The sequence below is a fragment of the Acytostelium subglobosum genome (genome assembly GCF_000787575.1).
Source record: "Acytostelium subglobosum LB1 DNA, scaffold: scaffold8, whole genome shotgun sequence".
NCBI classification, from domain to species: Eukaryota; Evosea; class Eumycetozoa; order Acytosteliales; family Acytosteliaceae; genus Acytostelium; species Acytostelium subglobosum.
The window spans coordinates 643,658-667,368 of record NW_012236525.1 but is presented as its reverse complement, the minus strand read 5'-3'; the positions used below and the strand labels follow the sequence as shown (position 1 = coordinate 667,368).

At 44.3% G+C, this 23,711-nt stretch overlaps 10 protein-coding genes across 10 annotated transcripts; 4 read left to right on the top strand and 6 right to left on the bottom strand.

Annotated features, from left to right (window-relative positions):
- Positions 1–217: 217 nt before the first annotated feature.
- SAMD00019534_046610 (hypothetical protein) lies at positions 218–2,640 on the bottom strand (the record flags this gene model as incomplete). The annotated part of the gene is made up of 2 exons (XM_012900151.1): positions 218–2,285; positions 2,360–2,640. 2 exons carry the CDS (start codon positions 2,638–2,640, stop codon positions 218–220), a joined length of 2,349 nt encoding a protein of 782 aa, XP_012755605.1.
- A 1,094-nt stretch (positions 2,641–3,734) lies between these two features.
- Positions 3,735–4,491, top strand: SAMD00019534_046600 (hypothetical protein; the record flags this gene model as incomplete). The annotated part of the gene is made up of 3 exons (XM_012900150.1): positions 3,735–3,774; positions 3,840–4,008; positions 4,080–4,491. The coding sequence occupies 3 exons, from the start codon at positions 3,735–3,737 to the stop codon at positions 4,489–4,491; spliced, it is 621 nt and encodes a 206-aa protein (XP_012755604.1).
- Positions 4,492–4,705: 214 nt separating this feature from the next.
- On the bottom strand, positions 4,706–6,707 carry SAMD00019534_046590 (hypothetical protein; the record flags this gene model as incomplete). The annotated part of the gene is made up of 2 exons (XM_012900149.1): positions 4,706–4,740; positions 4,838–6,707. Coding segments are annotated over 2 exons (1,905 nt in total), but the record flags the coding sequence as incomplete, so codon positions are not given.
- Positions 6,708–7,095: 388 nt separating this feature from the next.
- SAMD00019534_046580 (hypothetical protein) lies at positions 7,096–7,993 on the top strand (the record flags this gene model as incomplete). The annotated part of the gene is made up of 2 exons (XM_012900148.1): positions 7,096–7,177; positions 7,260–7,993. 2 exons carry the CDS (start codon positions 7,096–7,098, stop codon positions 7,991–7,993), a joined length of 816 nt encoding a protein of 271 aa, XP_012755602.1.
- Positions 7,994–8,165: 172 nt separating this feature from the next.
- On the bottom strand, positions 8,166–10,495 carry SAMD00019534_046570 (hypothetical protein; the record flags this gene model as incomplete). Its single annotated transcript, XM_012900147.1, has 3 exons — positions 8,166–8,402; positions 9,787–10,268; positions 10,348–10,495. Coding segments are annotated over 3 exons (867 nt in total), but the record flags the coding sequence as incomplete, so codon positions are not given.
- Positions 10,496–11,287: 792 nt separating this feature from the next.
- Positions 11,288–12,022, bottom strand: SAMD00019534_046560 (hypothetical protein; the record flags this gene model as incomplete). Its single annotated transcript, XM_012900146.1, has 2 exons — positions 11,288–11,923; positions 12,002–12,022. 2 exons carry the CDS (start codon positions 12,020–12,022, stop codon positions 11,288–11,290), a joined length of 657 nt encoding a protein of 218 aa, XP_012755600.1.
- Positions 12,023–14,573: 2,551 nt separating this feature from the next.
- SAMD00019534_046550 (hypothetical protein) lies at positions 14,574–15,825 on the bottom strand (the record flags this gene model as incomplete). The annotated part of the gene is made up of 3 exons (XM_012900145.1): positions 14,574–14,680; positions 14,771–15,586; positions 15,684–15,825. The coding sequence occupies 3 exons, from the start codon at positions 15,823–15,825 to the stop codon at positions 14,574–14,576; spliced, it is 1,065 nt and encodes a 354-aa protein (XP_012755599.1).
- A 1,174-nt stretch (positions 15,826–16,999) lies between these two features.
- On the top strand, positions 17,000–18,091 carry SAMD00019534_046540 (hypothetical protein; the record flags this gene model as incomplete). The annotated part of the gene is made up of 1 exon (XM_012900144.1): positions 17,000–18,091. The coding sequence occupies one exon, from the start codon at positions 17,000–17,002 to the stop codon at positions 18,089–18,091; it is 1,092 nt and encodes a 363-aa protein (XP_012755598.1).
- Positions 18,092–18,632: 541 nt separating this feature from the next.
- SAMD00019534_046530 (hypothetical protein) lies at positions 18,633–21,418 on the top strand (the record flags this gene model as incomplete). Its single annotated transcript, XM_012900143.1, has 5 exons — positions 18,633–18,688; positions 18,827–18,882; positions 18,950–19,464; positions 19,559–20,910; positions 20,992–21,418. 5 exons carry the CDS (start codon positions 18,633–18,635, stop codon positions 21,416–21,418), a joined length of 2,406 nt encoding a protein of 801 aa, XP_012755597.1.
- A 181-nt stretch (positions 21,419–21,599) lies between these two features.
- SAMD00019534_046520 (hypothetical protein) lies at positions 21,600–22,485 on the bottom strand (the record flags this gene model as incomplete). The annotated part of the gene is made up of 3 exons (XM_012900142.1): positions 21,600–22,049; positions 22,099–22,209; positions 22,270–22,485. Coding segments are annotated over 3 exons (777 nt in total), but the record flags the coding sequence as incomplete, so codon positions are not given.
- Between the last annotated feature and the right edge of the window lie 1,226 nt (positions 22,486–23,711).

Here is a 23,711-nt window from a genome sequence, read left to right as displayed (position 1 = left end):
CCCACTTCTATTTTCGTCTGTGTAGATTCAGTGCAAAAAAAACGAAGTCTAAAAGTCCAACCATCCCCGCTTGGGAAACTGCCAACCGACGCGAATGCATGTTCACACTTTCATTGCACAAATGTGCGAACCCAACTCATTCAAACTGACTTCATTCATTTCAAATGAAGTGTGTATATGTGTATTATTATATAACATCTGTACAGATAATAGGGTCTTAGACACTCTTCCTGAAGGACCTTGATCTTCTCAGGGCTGATCTAGTTGGTGCGTCATCATCATCGTTGTTGTTGTTGTTGTTGCTGTCCACATCGCCTTCGCCAGCAACAGTATTATTATTACTATTTGTTGTTGTTATACTTGGTGTTGGTGTTGTCGTTGTAGTAGTTGTAGTAGTAGTTGATGTTGATGTGATTGGATAGTCTATAATATCACCTGTTGAACTGATTGCCGCTGCACCGCCTAGTGGCGGCGTGGACGGACTATCATAACAAATATATATCTTGCCATATAGTAGTCCAGCGATCAATCCATACTTTGTGATCCTGGTCTTGAAGCTGTAGGGCTCGTCGCCAAAGCCACAGCCCAGCGGGATTGTTGCGTGGCCCAGTCGCTTGTTCGAGTCGTCCTCGTCGTAGATCGTGACAAACAGGTGCTGATTCTCGAGATAGGATCGTTTGTGGATGCCTGGTACGATGGGTGGCATGTCGCCCCATACTGGATTGGTGCGCTTGCTCTGCGGCGTGGTCTCAAACGCCTGCTCCACGAATGCGCTGGTGTTGATGGCGAGGAATGCGGATGGCGCCACGTCCTCGTCGTTAAGCTCGAGGTTCTCGGCGCGCAAGTCTGTCAAGTATATCTTGAGCGGCTGTATGAGTGACTGGGGCACAGGCAGACATGGCCGCTGAATGAATGCGTGATACACACCATACACTGGCGTGTGATCACTCGTCTGTATCTCTGGCGCCGAGTTGTACTGTACACATGTGATCGGTTGGCTGTAGGGCAGTGACTTGTGCAACACCCTGTCGCACCAGCTTGGCACACGCTGCTTCTCCTCCGTGTACACGGCCATCTGGCCACGGGACATGCGGTATGTTGGGAGGAAGGGGATGGGCGCCTCCTTGAATCCAATGAACACCTTTTCCAGCTGTTTCTGCTTGGCCAGCTGGTCGTTAGCCAACAGCTTTGTCGTGTTACCCTTGCTGATCAGCAATAGCACCTCCTCGCGGAAGAGGTCCACGCGGTAGTTGAGATCGCCCATCCAAAAGACGTGATGGAACTGATTGAGTACATCAATGTCCTTGTTGCCCAACTCTACATTCTTGACAATGTCGCGGTAGTTCTGATTGCGCTGATCAGTCTTCTCTTGATGTGCTGCAAAATGTGAGTTGATGAAGCAAAAGCTGGTCTCAAAGAACTGGAATGAGATGGCAGTCGCGCCCTTGTTGCCGTATATTCCACCAATGCCTGTGGCCACCGTCTCCTTCTCGACGTGACAGATCTTGTTATAGTGCTCCTTCTTGACGAATATGATCAGACGCATCTTGACCAAACTGATCGACTCGAGACGTATGTAGCCTGTGCCAATGTGATTGGCAAGAGTGGTGAACCAATGTGTCTCGCATTCGACTGGCGTCGATGACGTCACTTCATACTCGCACTCCTGTACTCCAATAGCATAGATGTCGTACTGTCCATTGTTTGGTATCCACTTGCTGAGTCCACCGTCGACGCCCGCGGATGTTGATGTTGGTGTTGGAGGTGGGGCGTCGCCAACATTCCATGTTCCGACAAAGAGTGAGACAGCATCATAAGGTGTCCTCTCCTCCTTCTCTGGTATCGTTATATTGTCACTGCCAACATTAGATCTCGACAGCCATATCAGTTCAAAGAAGCATTCACGTCTCTCGCTATTGATGAATGTTGCATTGAATTCCTTCTCCTTCTCATTATCCTTCTCATTATCCTTCTCCTTATCCTTCTCCTTCTCCTTGTCCTTGTCTTTATCTTTGCTCTTCCTGATACCCTTGCCCTTGATCTTATCTTTGTCCTCCTTCTCCTTCCTCTCCCTCTCCTTTCTCTCTTGCTTCTCTCTCTTCTTGATGTCCTTTGTCTTGTCCTTGATCTTATCCTTGTGCCTCTCTTTCTTTGGACTTGTGCCAGCCTTGTTCACACTGAATGTGATCAATCTACTATCATTGCGATCCTTGACCACCTTTATGATATCCTCAATGTAATACTTCTTGCTACTTCGTTTCTTGTGTATATTCTTCTTGGACATCCTAATGGTGATTGTGATTGATTGAATGAGTGATTGAACGTTGATTGAATGAATGATAGAGTGTAGTCCACTTACTTGATCAACTCTATGAATCTGTCCTTGAGATTGACTAATAATGTCCTGACCTTCTCATTCTTCTTTAGAGAGACGATGAACTCGAATCTAAAGTCCAACACATTCTTCTTTAGTACTTTGTAGTAGTTCTCCAAGTGAAGCTTATTGTTATTGTTGTTATTGTTGATGTTGTTGTTGTTGACATTGTTGTTGTTTGTTATATCATTGCTGTCTGGTTGAGTCTTTGATCGAGTATGTAACTTGGTAGAGACAGTTGATGCCCTCAACCTATTGGGTTGCATGATTGAGGACTTAAATTATAAGTAAATAAGTATTAATAGTAATAGTAATAGTAGATAAAGTAATAGTAATTGTGATGGTATTGTACAATGAATGTATGATATGAATTACAATTTTGTTTGTTGTGAGGCAATGGAACAAGAATCAGATTCATTTAACGACACCCCCCAATCAAGATTAATCTAGATCTCAAGTTTTTGAGATTGGGGGAGTTCGAACTGTTCTTTGAATAATCAATACAAACATAAAAATAACACTCTATATTTCTTATATAAAGAGAATGATTTAAACATTCGAAGTACAACATTGTAGGTAAAATAAGGAATCGCGTTAATTTTTTTTGCTTGAGAGAATCGCGTTATTTTTTGTTCAAAAACAGAACTTGGCCATTTGGCATTCAAACCGGACACCTTAGCCAAGTGGTTACGGCGATTGACTAGAAATCAATTCCCTTCGGGGGCGCAGGTTCGAATCCTGCAGGTGTCGAAACATTTTTGAAAGTTTTTTTTTTGCTACTCGTGAGGACCTTTTTGGAGCTTAAAGGTCAAGAAATCGAGTCCTAGGGCCACGTGGAACTCATCACGACATCCTTCTTCAACCTCTGTATCTAAATCAATCATTTTTATTCTCTTTGTTTATGATTTAGGAGTGAAATACTCACCAATGTATTTAAATAAGGATTGAAAGGACCAAAGTTGGAATTTTTAAATTACCTGAAGGGTAAATACAACCTATCAATCATCCGACAAGTCAGTGAATTAAATACCACCACATTCAAACACACTACACAGAGATGTTCACATTAACACAAACATCTGTGTGTTGTGTGTGAGTCGGAGATATAAGGTGTCCTGATAAAGTAAGATATCAAATAAGGTTAGATTCAGATTGTTCGGGTAACTAATGAATGAACTCGTGTGTGTGTATTATAAATAAATGTCATTGTTTAATGTTAAATATCATAGACATACAGATAGTTAGTTAAAGTAGTTATAGAATAATGGATCCACTATTAGATGTCCTCAACAATTTCAATACTCTAATAGTTAAACAGAGACCAAGAGGTAAATGGTGGGAGTTATGTTGCGGTATTGAAATGGAGAATGAATATAAGGTCTACACTCCAACTAATGAGGGTATGTATTGTATAATATATATTTCAAAGATGTCTATCACATGTACTAATCATTGTATTACAAAGTATTCTTAACTGCAAGAGAGAATGCATCGAATTGTTGTCTCTTGTTCTGTGCCAACATGAGGAAGTTTAAGATGAGCATTAGGAATGGTGAAGGTCAGGAGTTACTCAAACTTCGTCGTCCATTCAGGTGTTTCAGAAAGGGTTGCTGTTGTTGTCCATGTATTGAAAGGTAAGTACCCAATGAGATGTATCAATACAATAACATGTTGAATTAATCAATCAAATATATAATATGATCAGTTGTCATCAAGACCTCGAGATATTCATGGGAGAGAATACTGCTCAACCTGGAAAATACTTGGGACATATCAAGGAGCGATTCTCATTCTGTGTTCCAGTGTTGAATGTGTTTGATGACTCTGGTCAGGAGATATATAGAGTGATTGGAGAGTTCTGTGGATGTGCCAACTATGCTATGAGTGTTAGACAGGGATCTGGAACGGATAGTGGATGGGGCGATCCAGGTGATGAGGTCGGTCAGATCGAGAAGCGTTGGTCAGGCTGGGCCAAAGAACTATTCACTACGGCCGATAACTTCTTTATCAACTTCCCGCCCAACTCCACTACATACCAAAAGTCATTGCTTATGGGAGCGTTGTTCTTTGTTGACTATCTCTACTTTGAGAGGTCTGCAGAGGATTATAGCAGTTAAGTAAGTTGGAAGCAAGGTATATCGATCCAACTATTGCATTAAAGAAGTACTGTAGAAGTATAAGACCAATGGTCCTCGTTTATGATTGATTGTTTGATCGTACATTATCACCTATGATTGAGTGTCCACTCCCATCTTTTGTTTCTTCCACTTCTGCGCCATCTCCAAGAACTTGAGGTTGGGCTGGGCAGTCTGCTCCTCTGGGAAGATATAATCATAATACTCTTCCAATCCTGCATCCGTCTGTGATTGATTGAATGATTGATTKWGATTATGTTAGTACGAGTGATCTTGATCACTGKTGCAAGTGATGATGATACATACTCCATCTGGTGCCTTTTAGCACCTTCCTCTTGATGACGGTCTTTGGCTCCTTCTTGACGACAAATTCCAGTTGCTCTTTGCTTYCCATGCTTCTGCTCAAACTGCTTCCATTGCTTGAGTAGAATGATTCTTTCCTCCTTGTCACTGCCCACCAATGCCTTGTTGGCATCGACAAACACCTGTCTGGCAGCATCGTTGTTCTGCACCGACACTTCAAACTGTGCAAAGCTGATCCAGACCTTGACGTGATTGGTGCGTTCCAGCAGACGACGGTAAAGTGCACGCGCATTGTCAAAGTCATTCCTGTCGATCTCAAAGTCGATGTAGTTCTTCCATATCAGCTCGGGCTGATCCAGGTTAGGCTGAAGGATGGCGATCTCAAAGATGCCACGCGCACGCTTCGACTCGCCCAGCTCCTGCTCGAGCTGCGCAAACTTGCTCCAGGCATCGCAAAAGTCGGGGAACAGCTCGAGGTATCGCTCGTACAGTTTCCTGACGCGGTCAAAGTTGCCGAGCTCCAGCTCCAGCTTGATGTATGCGTCAAACACCTTGGGCTTGGGTGATCGTCCGATCGCATTGCCAAAGATAAGTCGCGCCTGATCCAACGCCATCTGTCTGATCTCAAACTGAGCATACATGATCCATATCTTGGAGAATGAGAACTTCTGATGGGGAATGAGCTTGATCATCGCCTGGTAGACCTGACGAGCGCGGTCTACATCCTCGGCTACAAGCTCCTCAAACAGCGCATAGTTGATCCACAGGTACATATATCGTCGCCAGTATCTCTTCTCCAACACTGGTGGAACATTGCTAATCGCTCGCTCGTATATCTCTCGTGTGCGGTCGATCTGTCCGCTAGTCTCCTCGAGTCGTGTGTAGTCGAACCAGTTGTCGTAGTTCCTCGGGTCCTTCTTGATGTCCTCCTCGTACTTGAACCTGCGCTCGCTGAGGATGACGTCCTCCAGGCCGATCCTGTCGCCGTGTTGCTTCTCGAATGTCGTGAACCTCTCAAACAGCTCTTGTGCTTTTGACTTGGGCAGATGGTCCAGCGCGTACTTGTAGATGACTCTTGCACGCTCAATCTCCTTGAATCGCTCCTCAAACTTGGCAAAGGCTATGAACAGTGTCTCGTCGGCGCCTTCGTCACCAAGGAAATCGACGGCACGCGAAAAGACCGCGCGACAGTTGTCAATGTTGCCAAGCTTCTCCTCGAACCTGGCGTACTTGATCCAAGTCTTGGGATATGGATGGCAGAGCACGTAGCGCTCAAAGATGGCGCGTGCATTCTGTGGCAGATTGAGACGCTTCTCAAAGTTGACGTAGGCGTTCCACGCCTGCTCCTCAGGCTTCCATTGCATCCAGCGCTCAAAGATGGCACGCGTGCCGGCTGAGTTGCCGAGCATGTCCTCCATGAATGAGTACTTGTACCAGAGCTCGCTGACACGCGGCATCAGACAGACGGCGCGGTCCCACACGTTGCGCGCGTGATTGACAAACTTGTTGCGCATCTCCATCTCTGCGTAGTTCTTCCAGACGACGACGTTCTTGTAGTGACCGTCCAGTGTGCGTTCGTAGATGGAGCGTGCGCGGTCAAACTCCTTCTGCGACTCCTCCCAGTGCGCGTACTTCATCCAGATAGACACCATGCGATGATTACGAATCAGTGTCTCCTCGTACTCCTTGCGCTTCTTTGTTCGGTATGAATGCAACTCGTCGGCATCTGTTATATTCTGTCTTGGTGCCTTTGGCAATGCCTGTTGATTCTCCAATGCAACACGCATAATCTGCTCGGCCGTGATCTGAACAGGTGCTGCCGACTTGTTCTTTACACGGGTGGCCTTTGGGGCCACCAATCTATTGCCAATACCACTAGACATTACTATATGATATTATGTGTATGTATATATATATTATATGTTTATGTACAAGTGATGGATGTATTAATGAATGAACTTGACGTCGTGATGCATTCAAGTTTTGAAAGCAACTTCTTGAAAGTTCGCAAATGAATGAACCCCCTTCACCCTTTCAACCTCACATCACTTTCATTCCTTCATTTATTCATACATAATATTCATTCATTCATGCATTCCATTCATTAATACATCTTCAAAGAGAAGAACAACATGTATCATTAGTATTTGAAGTTGGTCCTCTTGAAGATCAAATTAAAGTCCAGACTCAATAATTCATACACTCACTCATTGGTGACCATCCGAACATAAAGGCACAACATATAAATAGACATAAACAGATAAACAGATAACAACAACAATAATGTCCTCAATATCAATGAAGAGGAAGGACGGTGCCAACAACAATACACCAGTCTATTTGAACATATATGATTTACATGATGGTAATATTATGGCCGCCAGACCAACACCTGTGAATGAACAGTCACATTGTTAACAACATTCCCATTGAACACCAACAAAAAGTGAACAACTACTTATATAATATTGGCTTGGGTGCATATCACTCGGGTGTCGAAGTGAATGGCTCAGAGTACTCATTCGGCGGACATGAATATGACTTCTCCGGCGTGTTTGAGATTGAACCGCGAACGGCAACTGGCGCGAGATTCAGAGAGCGCGTGCAGGTTGGCGAGACAAACAAGACACGCAGCCAGGTGCAATCAGTGATCGACCAGCTGTCCGAGGAGTATTCAGGCAACAGTTATCATACACTGCAGAGGAATTGCAATTGTTTCTCTCAAGAATTGGTCCATCGACTCACTGGCAACAACATACCAAACTACGTCAATCGACTCGCAAACTTTGGTAGCCTATTCAGCTGCATGCTGCCCAACAGTCTGCTTGGAATGAAGACTCCCACTGGTCCCACCCACGCTCAGGAGGGGATCAACTCGCCACTGTTCCCTGGCAAGGGATACTCGCTGGAGGACCGCGTCACAGTGTCAGCGAGCGACCTGCCCACTCCACCCCCGCTGGCATTGTCGTCGTCGGGCGAGGAGGACCTATCGACCCCTGCCACATCGCATGCACTATCACCGCCCAGCTCTTCAGACAACAAGCCGTCACTGCATCGACAGGACAGCTCAGACCTGGACGAACGAAGGAACAAAATGCTGGCGGCGGCCAACAAGCGATTAAGAACTCCTGGAAACGACAGCACAGACTCTGATGGTGGTGCAATACTTGGCCACATGTGAGGAGAGATAGAGAGTAACGACTACAACAATAACAATAATATAGAGAGCTACTCAGCGCATGGTCGATCGATTGATTGATCGACTACTAATTGTATAATAATATAAGAGACCATTAGACGAACCAACGAGGTTATTTGCAAAGATATGGATGGATGGATGTTATTGTATCAACTGGTGTGCAGCTTGATCGATTGGTCAACCGCCACTGCTGCGGATATAGAATGATATATATATAAATGTTATGTATATGATTGATTAATTGATTGGATTGATTAGTGATGTGATGTGGATTCGTTTGGATTGCTGTAATGTTGATGTTGTTGTTGATGATGTTGTTGGATTGTGCTTGTTGGTGTCTGAGGTATCTATACAGGACCCTGGCCTTTAGGTCTCGGGTCCATCTGGACATTTGTGTAATAGCCTACACAAGAGTGGCGCCATCAAGAAGGATGGCTGTGGTGGCTTCGTCGGCACGGGTAGTAGTAGAGGTTGTGATGATGGATTGAAAAATGGGACAGGACGGACGACGGTGCTGCTTGACTTATTATGAATCATACTTCCACAATCTGGATCTAAAGTCTCCACTGCCAGTGGCGAATTGTCCTCCCTTTGGCGACAGGGCGACCGAGATGACAGAGTTCTTGTGTCCCTGCAGCATCATGTGGGTGACGCCATTTCTTGGGTCCCAGAATTGCACGGAGCGATCCTTGGAGCCCGAGACGAGCCACTCACCGCATGGCGAGAAGGCAACAGACAGCACAAAGTCCTTGTGTCCATTGATGATGGAACGACATCTGGAGCGAGAGCGTGCAGCGCTCAACTCCCAAAGACGCAGAGACTTGTCCAAACTGCCTGACACCAACGTCCTTCCGTCTGGCGAGAAGGCCACCGAGTAGACCGAGTCGGTGTGGCCCTCATAACGCTCCAGGAAGTAACCAGTGTGGGTGTCCCAGAGTCTGACAATGTTGTCAAGGGATCCTGCGGCGATCAATCTTCCATCAGGGCTCACAGCCACAGATGTGACTCCATTCTTTGGTCCAACCTCATCATTGCCCAATGTGAATGCGCACTAAAGTATTGATTGGTTAATTGATTGTTTGATTGATTGAATGAGTTGGCTATGTTCAAACATACCTTTCCTTCCTTGATATCCCAAATCTTGGTCTTCTTGTCGCCACTACCAGACACAAGGAATCGTCCGTCATGTGTGTAGTCCAATGAATAGATGTCCAGATCGTGTCCAGAGAATGTCTGATGAGGCATCTTTGTGGCAATGTCCCAAATCTTGACCTTCTTGTCCTCAGCACCTGTGGCCAAATACTTGCCGTCTGGACTGAAGCACACTGAACGGATGTACAAGTCTCCCTCCTTCTCACCATCGTCGTAGAAGTTGCTGTATGTATGTGTATATGAATAAGTTAGCATGTGACATGGGGAGGGCAATGAACGATCACAATCACACATACAATAACTTCCTTCCAGTGTCGGTATCATAGATCTGGGCATTCCTGTTGCAACCGGTGGCAAGGTACTTGCCGTCGGGACTGAACTTTACACAGCAGACAACGCTGTTGTGTGTCATCGTCTGCAACAGATCGACGTTGAGGTTGGTCTGTACATTGGGGTTGTATCCAACGATCCAGTCTGGGCCAGTCTTGCCACTCTCGTCATACTCAATCTCGCTGTTGCTTTGGCTATGGATGTGATGTAATTTGTTAGTCAGGTGATCCTTACTTGCAATATCAAACACATGATGATGATCCTTACTGTCTTCTTCTGTCTTCGTTGTTTGAGTTGTTATTTCCGTTGCTTGGGTGGTCGTCGTGATGCTCTCTCTTTTCAATCTTGTGTTGCTGTTGTTGCTGCAGCTGTTGTTGTTGCTGTTGCTGTTGCTGGCGCTGCTCGAGTGGAGGGAATGGCATGCCACCGAGAGGTCCTCCCTGCTGTTGCTGCTGCTGCAATTGCTGCTGTTGATGCTGTTGTTGTTGCTGTTGAGGGTAGAACTCTGGAGAGGTTGGACGCTGACGACGCTGGTTCTTGTCTGGGATGGTTGGGGTCGGCGTGTTTCTGCTCGATGGGTGTCCAACTGCTGCTGGACTGTTTGATCTGAATGCTGGGCTGTTCAAATCTCTCGCGCCACCACCATTCGTCAGCTCCAACTGTTTCTTCAGTCTAATAATCTCCTCCTCATACTGTTGTTTGTTTCTCGCATGTCCTCTCTCAAGCTCTTGCAATGTCTGTTGAATCAATGTTATCTCTTGCATTTGTGCTTGTACTAATAATAATGATTTGAATGAGATTGTTAGAGTCAGAGTCATCATGTGATCATGTTTGATTAATTGATTACAACATACACTTTCTATCATATTCATCCTTGTATTGCTTGTACATGCTAATCTCATGATTGAGTGTCTCTACTTCATTCTTGAGACTGTCCATTAGTTCGACAACTCTGGAGGGACGTCCACCACCTCCATGCATTTGTTGTTGTTGTTGATACATTTTGTTTCTCCAATCCTATATATATATATTTATATTTATATATGTTATTATATATATGTATACAAGAATATATATGAATGAATGAATTATTGAATGAAGAAAGATGAATGATTTATGAATGAATGAATGATGCTTGGCTCCTCGAGCAAGACAGAAAGAGACCCTTTGAACTCAGTTTTATTCATCACCCCCAACCCCCACCCCCAACTTCAAAGTACCCCACACACTATTACTTCACACACACACCCCCATTCTGATGAATCCCGAGATCTAATACTTACTCGCCACAAACTTACCCATACTTGATTGCGACCCAGGGTCTTCGCGCCTCATTAATGGGTGGATGGGTGTCATACACATAACAGAGACAGCAAACGAAGGACCAACGTGGGGGTGGACCACAAACATACACACGCAAGAATTGGTGGTTAATGGACATGGAACCACTTACTTAATCATATGATCACGATTGGGCGGGGTAGCTCGTGCAAGTAGTGTGTGTGTGATTGATGATCATGCATGAAGAACCAACCACTTACTCAGGGTCAACCTGAGTTGGAAGGTGTTCAACGAAACGAACACGATTGACTTGCTTGACTTGTCATCGTCGGATGGTTGGATAAATGGATGGATTGATGGATGGACTGAATGAATGAATGAGGGGGTTGGGTCGAATGATCGATGGACGGATTGAATGTTGTTGCCTGTCAGTCTGTCAGACTCGACTTACTGACTGACTGACGACAGGACCTACCACTCTACCATGTGATGACACACAATGGCAGAGTCGGTTTAATGCTCTGTTCCAAAGTACCTGTCGCCAAAGTCACCGATACCTGGCACTATGTACTTCTTCTCGTTGAGATTGCTGTCGATCTCGCCTGTGACAATGGTGACTTGTGGGTAGAGGTCCTGGAAGAACTTGATGCCCTCGGGCGCCGCCAGCAGATTGATAAAGATGATGTTCTCCTCCTTGACGCCGCGCTCCAACAGCACGCTGACTGCCTGGGCGACCGTGCCACCGGTGGCCAGCATGGGGTCCAGCAGCAGGACGTGACGCGTGGCAATGTCTGAGGGCAGCTTGGAGTAGAGCAGCTTGGGCTTGGCGGTCTCCTCGTCACGCTGGATGAGGATCTTGCCGATCTTGATCTGCTTGCAGACGGCACGCAGACCCGCCTCCATCGACTCGCCTGCACGCACGATGCTGACGCCACATATCTTGCTGGCGAACTCAACACCGTTGTATGTGCAGCCGGTGGGTGTGGTCACGGTGGTCTCGCTGAAGGGCAGACAGCTGAGTCCCTCTTCGACCAACAAACGAATGATTCTGTCCGAGTAGAATATAAAGTCTTCGCGCGATGTCTGTTTGTCTCTGATTATTGTGAACAAACCCTTGACCTGCTTTGTTGGCTTTAGAATGACTACTGGCTAATCGATAGGGAATAATTATTGTAAGTAAGGAATCATCATGTCTTGAATGGTATCTAGCTCTACTCTACTACTAACCTTTGGTGTGGGAGCAGCCATTGTTTGATTTGTATGACTTTATTATATATTTGCAAAGAGACAGAAGTATGATGCAATAATAAGATGAATGAATAAAAAGTAATCTTGACACAAAATTTTGACTGCCACTGGAGTTGTTCAACTCAAACCACACTCGCTTTTTGTGTCAATTCAATTTTTTTTCAATCAATCTCATACAATGATCTTGTGACCAAGTGGAGCAGGAAAGACAAGTCTGGCTCATAAGATTATATCTGTGTTGACAAAGACAGTGTATGTTTGATCAGTTGGAATCATTCCAACAATCATATGGTCTCAATCACCTCACTCAATCACTAACTCGTTTGATCAATGACTCAATTAATCAATATTATTAGACACGTGTGATACCAGTACTCTATTAATTAAATAGCCAAGATTCAATAAGATACACCTTCCAAGTCTATAATATTATTATTGGACTTTCTATCTTTTAGAAATCTACTTATCCAGTAACTAAAAAATCGATTACCACTCTTACTTTTGAAAACCAGGGATCATGACAAAAATAGATTTGCTTACCTTAAAGATGTAGAGACATGGTGAACATCAAAACGTGTGTGTTTCTTGATTTGATGAGAAGTGTTTGAAACCAGAGCCATTCTTAACTATTTAATAAATATTCTGTCTTCTTTCGAACATAGACAACAGAACTAATTCCTACCCGCTGATACGCTGCGTGACAACCTCCTGATTCCTCTTTTTTGGTTTATTCATCATAATTCCTTGATATCTGTTTATTAATATATAAATATACAACTTTTGTATTAATACAAAATTCCTTTTCAGCCAATTCACATCAATAGTTATCTTATATATATATATATATCTTCTATAAATCAATCAAAAGAAAAATGAGTCGCTTCACTCCTAAACAACAACAACAACTTCAACAACATCGACACGATGCTCCCACAGAGAGGTCGAAAGTATGTGTTCAACCATCTTCATTATTTGGTAGTAAATTACTAACTAATTGTCAACAAATCAGATCACTGATAATAAATCAAGATCCGTTGAATTGAGTGATGGTGACACTAAGCACCCAAGTTGTTTGTTGTTGGCGTTCCGTAGGGTTTTAGTTAGCTTTTCAGGCATCATCCCTTCACGTGTAAGAAGGACTCTCTCTTTGGAACAAGTTGGTCTACTCCCTCCTGACCATCTGGAGAGAGATGGGCTCGAGAGCCCTGTCTTAACCAACTCTCCTCCAACCCCAACCCACCCCAGTGTGGACACGTTGTTTGAGAGGTTGATCAGCCCCCCTCCCTCCGTTGCGGCTGTGACCACCATGGGTCAGAGCCAAGAGCGACTAGGTCCAGCCAGACAGGCCACCACCGTGGGCCCGAGCCATCCCGAAGGACTCTTGGGAGTTCACCAGTCCACCCACCACCCCACCTCTACTGCTACACAGTCACCAGGAGTTCATATCCCTCCCCTATCAAAGACAAAGGGCTTGAATGCCAGTACCGATTGTCAGCCATCTCACTTCACACCTCCCCAACAACCAATACTCCAATCCAACAACAATATCGAGCATAGTTTGGAGGACCCACCACTCTTTTTTCAACAGTCAATCATTGAGGACGTGAAGGTCTTTTGGAATAACAATCAAGGTATACCATATACAAGACCCAATCGCACTCAATCCAATGATCAAACAACCTTCATCAACAATCGCCCAGTCAAAGTCGAAATCGAAAGCTTTGCATTGGATGGCAGTGGTGAGAGTCAATCCGGTGTGTTTGTTGTGGACCCATTCACTCCCATGAGTGATGAGCCTGTTTGTTGTTTCCAACTTGAAGGGGACTCCCTCAGAGATACTTGGATAGTCGTTTACACTGAAGCGAAATGCACTTGGACATTTAAATTCCCTGATATGGGAATACCTATCAATTAGTACTACATATGAAGATCATTGTAAGTACTCCTTCTTCAATCCATCCAGCCTTCAACCTATAAGTTACTAACTAGCCCCAAACACCAACAAATATCGTCATCTACCAAACTTAGCCAGCTGCCTAATCATTGGAGCAGTGAATTATGATCCTTGTATGTATACACTCCATCCAAACCTCATCAAGGCAACGAACTAACAAACCCTCTATCCATTACCAATCAACAAAGCCCAACAATCAAGAAGCCATTAACAAGAAAAGAAAATCACGAACAATTAAGGGAGTATGTATTAATTGATTGATCCTTTCAAAGGGCTCTGACTAACCATCACTATTTATACATGTATATATAGATAAAGACAGAAGAGAGGAGCAATAGCAACTGCCCATGCCGTGTTGATATTGCAATAATAAATATCTCTCAATATAAATACTTTGTTACTTTGTTGTTGGAGGAGTGAGCAGGAGATGGAGGATGAAAGTGATTTATTATTGGGTATGAATAGAGAATAATATATATATATTTGAATCGTTAATTTAATTAATGCCATGCTGTTGATAATGATTGCCATTGCTGCTGTTGTTGCTGCTGCCTCTGTCTCATGTAAGTACACACCTGGCACCACCTAATGTCCTGATCACGACTCTTCACTCTCCATGAACTGCAAGGGACTTTCATCTCTCCTACACTCTCCCTTTGAGAAATCATAAGTATATTTATAACAGACGCCAGAGGCACATATAACTAATGATTGAATGATTGAATAGGTGAGTGTGGCATGTTAGTCAATTGATCGATCAATGATGATGGTTCATCGCGATGTCCACTGCATACCGATAATGGAGTTGGGAGTCGAGCTGAATGCACATATGGATCGCGACTCGGGTATTTGAAACTGTACAGCACTCCATTCGGATTTGAAGTAGTTGGTTGGGAGGATGTCGCCCATGAAGGAGAAGCTGGACTGTCGGTTCTTGACCTCGCTCTCGGGCTCGTTCGAGTGCACGTTGCCCGTGGCGGCCGAGCGCGACAGGTCAAAGATGTGGCCGGTGTTCTTATCGCTGCTGACGCAGAGCGCCGTCGACTCATTGTTGAATGCTATACTGTATATCTCGGCGCGGTTGGTGCCACGACGCACCTCCTTGATCTTCTCGCCAGTGGCCGTGTCAAAGATACGGATCAGCGTGCCCTTCTCACTGGCCGTGGCCAGACGCGTGCCGTCCTTGTTCAAGGCGATCTGTGACAGTGCGTTCTCGTGTGCTGGGATGATCTGTGTCTGCTTCAAGTCGTAGAGCTCCACGTGCACGTAGCCAGGCTTGAGACCGGGGCAGGCCAAGACGTTGGCGGCGCCTGGACACACGGCGCAAATGCCCTTGGGGTTGCTGGTGGTCTCCAGCTGATGCACCAGCTGGAGGTCTGCAAAGTTGTACACGTAGACCTTGTTCTCGAGCACCACGACGATCCTGTCGCGTCTCAACTTGACAGCCTTGACCTCGGACTTGAACTCCAACTTTGCAATGCACTTGTTCTGGTAGTCGTCCCAAATCATAACCTGGTTTGGTGTATACTTTGGTTTAGTTCCTCCACCAACAACAGCCAATATGTTGCAACGGAACAACATCTCGACAATTCCAATGCCTCCATCAAACACTATAATATTGATTGATTGAGTGATTGATTGATTGGTCAGTCATATGTTGTCGTCGTTGTTGCTGTTGTTGCTGGAGCATCCAATCAATCAACATACCTCTACCGAATCTCTCTTTGAATGGGTCGCATGAGAAGATGAGGAAACCCTTCTCAGTTCCACAAGCAAAGCAACTGTAGTCCTGATTAAAGTTGGCGAACAACAAGTTGGGATGCTTCTCTTTGCAATTGTTCAAGTTCATTCTCTATGTATCTTTCTATGATCCTGTGTCTCTATCTATCTCTATCTTATAGTCAAAGTCTATGTACACCTAGTGTTGTGTTGTGATGTGAAGTGATCAATCTCTAATAAACTCTATGTGATAGTTATATATATATGAATAGAGGTACTATGATTGAATAAAGGTACAATGTATATGTTTGTGTTGTGTGTGTATGTGTGTGTGTATGTGTGTTTATGTGTTTGTATGTGTATGTAGAGTTGTAATTGAATGATGGTGATGAGACAACAACACTCTAGTAGTTTGAATCTTCCAACAACAATTTTGAAAAAATAATAGTTTGTTGGACAACAACAAGATCAGATTCTTTCTTCCTTTCCGAACACACTCACTCACGAACACAGGAGTCCTCCTGTGTCCAACATTACATTATTATCTCCGAACGTTGTAGATTGTTTGTAGATATAGACGATTAGATCTTAGGCCTAATTCATTGCAATGATCCTCAATGAGAGAGGAAGTACCCATGTAATCAAAGTGTCGAATGTACTCGGCAGTTCTGGATATTGATTGATTGATTGAATGAATGATTCATTGATGTTGATTGATTTTCGGACATGATAACCTACCTTGGGTCTACATCGTAAGATTATCCCAAGGTCATTTCCAACACTTTGTTAGATGTCGTCTTGAAATAATTCGCGAAGTGATCCATGCTCGGTAATTGACTTTGAACGACAATACTTTGAAAGAACAACTACAACACATACCCTTTATACCTACTACTCCAACCTATCATATCATGACGATGATGATGATGATGATGATGAAGACTATGATGATGCATAGAAGTGCGATATCAATGCCATCAATACTCTTACGTTCATGTTTGATTCAATCGAATCAATATCATCTTCATCGATCATTCACAACAACGACAACGACAACGACAGACAAGACATCAGACAATACATCAGACAATACATCAGATACGAAATCAGAAGACACGATTACAGCAACAACAATAGCATCAAATGATACATTGCTCAAACAATTCGATCATGTATCACCGTTGATTGTTGTTAGACCTCGCGATGGACATACGGACGCACTGCTCAATCAGCTCAGACTCAACATATCGGGTTGTGGCTGGAACATATGCAAGCAATCGAGAGATCGATTGGTGGTTGGCAGCATGTCGACAGACGTCTACAAGAAACACTTTAAAGATGGCTTTGATTTGGACACCTCGTCGTTGCCATCACCACTGCCCTTCATTGGCCTGTCCAAGCAGATACTACCCAACGCAATACTCTACGAAATGCCCGGCGAGCGAGCACTCTTGCGCACGAGTCTTGACCTGCTGTTCAAGCAGTTCAGACTGACACAATCCCTCAAGGACACGGGCGCGTCGTGGAAGGTATGGCGCGTACACATCACTGGCATCTCTGATAAAGACATGATGCCCATGCGCAGACGACTGCTCAGACGCGTGGCCAACATCCATCCCACACTTAACAACATGCTCGACAAGTCGCCGCTGACGAGGCGCCCACTCGCCCCTGGCGAGGGCCTGCTACAATGGCACTTTATTGGTCCCAAGCTGTGCTACGTCAGTCTGACGACTCCGGCAATTCAGCGATACTTTGACCGCATGCTGTCAGGCTACCCTGGCGGCGCCAGCAAGGACTTTATGGAGAGGCTGCGAGCACACATTGCCAAGAGACAGGGAGTGGAGGTCGACTCGTTGGAGAGCTCGGCCGAGGAGCTGTTCAAACAACGTCTGCCATCACGCTCATACTTGAAGCTCTTTGAGCTGGAGATGCGATATCCAGACTTCTTTGCGCACATGACAGAGGGCAAGACCGTGGCCGACCTCGGTGCATCACCTGGTGGATGGACCTACTTTGCATTGGAGCATGGATGTCGAGTGACCTCTGTGGACAAGGCCGATGAGTACGATCCACTCGTTATCAATTTCCCATCAGAGCAACGACAAGCAATTCAAGGCGACGCAATGGAGTACAAACCAACACAACCATTCGATTGGCTAATGGTGGACATGAAGGTGCCACCAATGACCACACTGGCATTGTTAAAGAAGTGGCTAGAGAGTGGATGGTGTCGTCGCTTTGTCGTCACACTCAAGTTTGAAGGTGACTTCATGGTGACCATGGAGACCGAAAGATATATACGCGATCAGATTGCACCACTCACATCATACATCAATGCTCACAGTCCAGATCATGGAGGTAAAGAGATAAACCTCTTTGGTCTACTCAAATAAACATTAATGATTGGTTGATTGGTTGGTTCGGTTCCGAACCCTAGAGTATACCCTTGTCCTTACCCTTGCCCTAACCCTCTCATTGTTGGATATTTTTTGATTTACAAATCAAGGGGTGAATGGATTCTTCGCTTGCTTTTGATCAAAGTCGGCAAAGATATGATCACTTTTTGGGTAGGTATGTATGCTACAACAAACACTTGATGGTCTCGGGTAGTGGACCTCACAAATGAACACATCAAACATCAACAACAACAAACAATCACACTCTGAAATAATAATAGAAGTGACAAAGTGACATTCTTACTTTAAAGACATGAATGCCCGTTAATACATTACCTCTCTTCTTCTACAATATCTCCCCATTACTACTTTTACTTGCAGCAGCTGGCACTCAAATACAATTGCAATTGCACCATCCATTCAATCTTTCATTACCTTAACATCATACATCTAATCATTCATTCATTGCATACATTCATATTCATAACATTCATACACAGATACATCACACTGATTGATTGAGATATATATATATAATATGTATAACTCTATCATCAAGGCGGTGAGGAAAACCATATCCGCTGAGAAGAATAGGTATGTACTTGCAGACGACATTATAGATCACATGATCAGACGACTATTCACTCCCCTCCCGACCCCAACACTCACACTCACCCTCAATCACACCCCACTCACTCTCAATCACTCGGAACTATTCCAATCAAATCACAGGTTTGAGAATGATACATATGACTTGGACCTCACATATATATGCGAGCGAGTAATAGGTATGTCCAACTATCCACGCTTGTTCCCAACTCCACTCAACCTAACAAACAATCAATGATGCAATAGCAATGTCATTCCCAGCAGAGGGCGTGGAAAGTGCCTACCGCAACTCTATACATGATGTGGCACAGATGTTGAACGAACATCACTTTGACCATTATAGGATATATAACCTCAGCGAGAGGAAGTACGACTACAACCTGTTCAATGGCAATGTGCATGATTGGTGCGGCTTTCCAGACCACCACGCACCGCCTCTGGCACTGATGTTCAAGACGGTGATATCTATATACAATTATCTGCAGGAGGATCCATTCAATGTGGCCATCGTGCACTGTCTGGCAGGCAAGGGACGCACGGGCACCACCATCTCGGCACTGATGATGTACGCTGGATTGTTTGATAATCGTGAGGATGCCATGCGATACTTTGCCGTGAAGAGATCGTCCAACAACTTTGGAATCACTGGTCCCAGTCAAATACGATACATCCACTACTTCTCTGACATCTATCATGGCAACCAAGTGCCCAACGAAGAGCCCATATTCCTTCGTTGTATAACAATGAACACAATCCCAAAGGTTCGTGTCACGCGACAAAATCCGAGTCATAGCCGCGCCCCAAGCTAACCCTCGCCATCGCCACTCAATCAATCAATCAATCAATCAATGATAGTTCTTTATGGGACCAATGAAACAAGGAATATGCCCTGTTCTAACGATATACTCGGCAACACAGAAGGGTCTGCGGATATTTAGTTCGGCACCAGATGGCGAGACGAAAGAGACGAGGACTTATGTGGCAGGTCCAGCACAGTTGGTGTTTGAGGTACGCAAGGTAGTCCGTGGAGACATATTGGTAGTGCTGTCCAACGTCACTCCATTCTATCGCGTCGAGCAGATCTGTCGATTCAACTTCCACACGGGCATGTTCCAGTTGCCCAACCTCATACTCTACAAGACCGATCTGGACGGAGCCGAAGGCGACAAACGATTCTCCAACGACTTTCATCTCAAACTGGAGTTTGAGCGGCTGACGACACCGCTACCAAACAACCAGTTGCAAATGTATCAAAAGGAGATCAAGAAGGAGAAGAAGTGGATCAATATGAGCAGCAGCATGGCAAACAACACGAATAGTTTCCGAACGAGTAGTGGCAGCAAACAGAACAAGACTGGCTCAGTTCTATTCTTCCCGACAAACAACGCAGAGAAGATCAAGTTGGCAAAGGATGTCGTGTCCAAGCAGGGCACGATCTGTGTGCGCAGTGGCTATCTGATGAAGAAGGGACACAAGATCAAGAGTTGGCGACGTAGATGGTTTGTGTTGCGCGATGGCACACTGTCATACTTCAAGTCGCCCAAGGACTCTGCGCCCGCTGGAACCATCCCACTGGCAGACATCGAGCACCTGATCCTGGACGACGAGTCACTGGCGCGCGAGGGCTACTCACACATCTTTCAGATCGTCACGGTCAAGAAGATCTTTGTGATTGCAGCCGAGAATGAGGGCGACTATGAAGAGTGGACCGAGATGATTCAGAATGCCAAGTTGGCCGTTCAAGAGGCCGGCCGACTGTTTATCGAGGTGATCGATGTCAAGTACTCGATCAGTGACGACATTGATAGCACTGGCAATCTGACTGGACCAGTATCCGATCGATCAGACATTGATTTGATCACCTACCTGACGGTGGGCATGGGCAAGAAGAAGGATGTGACGGCGCAGGTGGCGACCAAGCTCAATCCGACATTTCAGTATGCCGGAGACTTTGTCGTGTATGATCAGCCACAGGACCTGGTAGTTGGATTCTGGTTCCGATCATCAATGCTCGAGGTCAAGGATACGTTGGTGGCCGAGTTACACATACCATACACTGCACTGAGGAACAGACCATTGAGAACAGATTATCGACGATTCAACCGTGTATATACATCATTCCTATCAAACCTAGAGATAAGGATTGGAACATCATACAAGTCAACTGATGATAGTAGTAATAGTAATAGTAGTAATAATTGCACAAGGTATGTATCAATCAATCAGTCAATCATTAACATATTGGACTAATCTGGAACCATCAATCAATCAATCAAACATGTACATAGTAGTAACGAACAACAATCAAGATCATTCGGAGGATATAGATCAATACAACCAGATACACAGACTCGCAAGTTTGATAACCTGATAGGCAAGAGTAGGACCAATAGTTTGAATCAAGAACAATGTCAACAGCGTTACAGTCATTCAATCATTACAACCGACCTATCACTATCACTCAACAGCATCAACATTAGCAACGAAGAGAACAACCACAACAACAACAACAACAACCGAGAAGATAACAATAATGATGAGGAGGATATATCTATGACGATGACCAAGAACCAACAGGTCATACTGAATGGCATGTCACCAGACTCTTTATTCCTAGAGACGATACATCAACAACTGGAGGATGTAGGTGATGATCTCGACTTGTACGATAGCATTGAGAGCACACACATCATAGAGGAGTTTGAAAAGGTATAATGAGGATAGTCCTCTTGCTACCGTCTAGACGATCGATGCGCATCGCAGGCTGGCCGTCTATCCGCTCCAATCCAATTCGAATAAACCTGCCAACTTTGGTCGACAATATGGCAGTCACGATCCAACATGATTGATTGATTGAATGATTGAATGATTGAATCCAATCCTGAACTAATGTCTACGCTTGACTTGTAACAACTTGATGGGATAGTGGAGATGACATCATCAACTTTGATGATCCTTCAAAGTCTTGCAACAACACTAGGAACTTGGTCATGAAGTGAGTGTACTCGTCCAAAGTGAACTCTTGCTCGCTGAATCTAGCCTTCTCATAGGCGTCAACATAGAATCTTGCCAATGACCTGTTCATGTGTGGACAGCGATCGAGTAACATATTGACATAGTCGCGCATACACATCTTTGCCTGTCGTTTGAGGTCTGCGTTAAAGTGAACGGCTGCTCGCTCCAAGATGATCCATGACTTTGCAATTGATGTTTTAAAGTGAACCTTTGAGTACTCTGAACCAGGTGATCCCCATCCCAAATGACTAATAGGTGACTCTCCAATGCTAGGCTTTACAACCAATTGTTTAGATCTAACCAGCTCATTCAATATTATTGTTCTTTGTTTCTATTTGCATTGTTAGTTGATGTATTGACGATGATGATGCTACACATACATGAGACAAGTCACCTGGTCTGAGGAATGGCATGATCTTCCTTGGTATCCTATCAATCATAATGTTCTTTAGTTTGATACGTAATTGAACCATTATGATTGAGAGTGCAAGCTGAATGAGATGGAGGTTAGATGATGATGTGACCCTTGAGTGAATGAGTAGGAGACTTACAAATGCACCAAATACAACTAGTATGATTAAGAAATGTTTGAATGTGAATAGAGCAAAGTCTGTTGATACACTTGATGGTATTGGTTCAACATTTCCAGATGATGATGCTGTTGTTGCATTGGATCCTGATCCTTCATTTGTTTCTTGTTCCTTTGCAACTACATAAGTAGTCGAATGTGATATTACAATAAATAGTAATAATAATAATAGTGACATATTGACTCAACAATAGAGTAGTCAAAGGTACTACTTTATAACATCAACAAATATTTGTTGGTTTGTGTGTGTGTTTTTGTTTGTTTGTATTTGTGTTTTGTGTTTGTGTGTGTTTTGGTTGTTGTTTTTTTGGGAGTTGACGAATGAATGGTAGTTTTTTATTTGATCGTTGACTTATTTTTGACTTGATTTATTTATACATGATAAATAATTTTATTATTCTTTATTTTCAAAAGATGATGGTGTTATTCACACACACACACCCACACTCGATCATCATACCGTTCAGTGAGAGTCAAGTATGCACCATAAATTTAACTTTAAATGATGATCAGATGATTTAAAAGTGTTACGAGTACATCATTATATTGTCGGACTACTGGTGATAGTCTGTCGCTCCAAACTTCCGGGAGGACATTAAAACATGGACGGAGAGGACTTCTGACAATGCCTGGATCAATAGATCACAAACTTCGGCCCTCGCCAAGTGACTGACCAACATGGTCAGGTCTCGTAGGAGACCTAAGCCAGGTTGCTAGATACTTAGAGACGGACGCAGGCAGGCAACTGAACAATCAAACTCTGAGAGCCGGTCATAGTGGAAGGATCGTCGAAGGATATCTACCGGGCGGCGTCAGAAGTCTAAACTCCAAACTCGTTTTTTTTTACATCTAGGTCCAGTATAGTCCAGGAATGACGAGTGGACGCAAGTCCAGTCACTCTCAACTCGATGTCGAGGAGGAGTGGATGAACTGGACCTAGATGTAAAACAACCCTACATCTATAGTACTCAATCACTACCTACTGTATCCACGACGACTATAGAGCTTGAGAATGTAGGATGGAACATATTGGCCTTTTGGTGTATTCTTTGTAAGGATATCTTAAACAAGAGCAATATCAACAGGTATGTTTAGTATTCATTTGATCAGTGTAGTGGACCAACAACACCATTCACTTACACTTTATCTTGTTCGGCTCACTATCACTTGGTTTGATGTCATCGCCAAAAGTAGAGAATGAAGTCCAACTTCTCGCGGGGTCAACCCTGTCCTCATCATTAGCATCAAGTCCTGCTCAACTGAAGGACGGCTCTAAGGAATGGATATTAATTGATAGTGGCCCCAGCTGTCAATCAATCACCTGTATTCCGTTCACTACAATTGCAATCGATCACTTACTTTCCATGGGTATGCTCCTCGCACGACTGCTCATATCCAATCTCT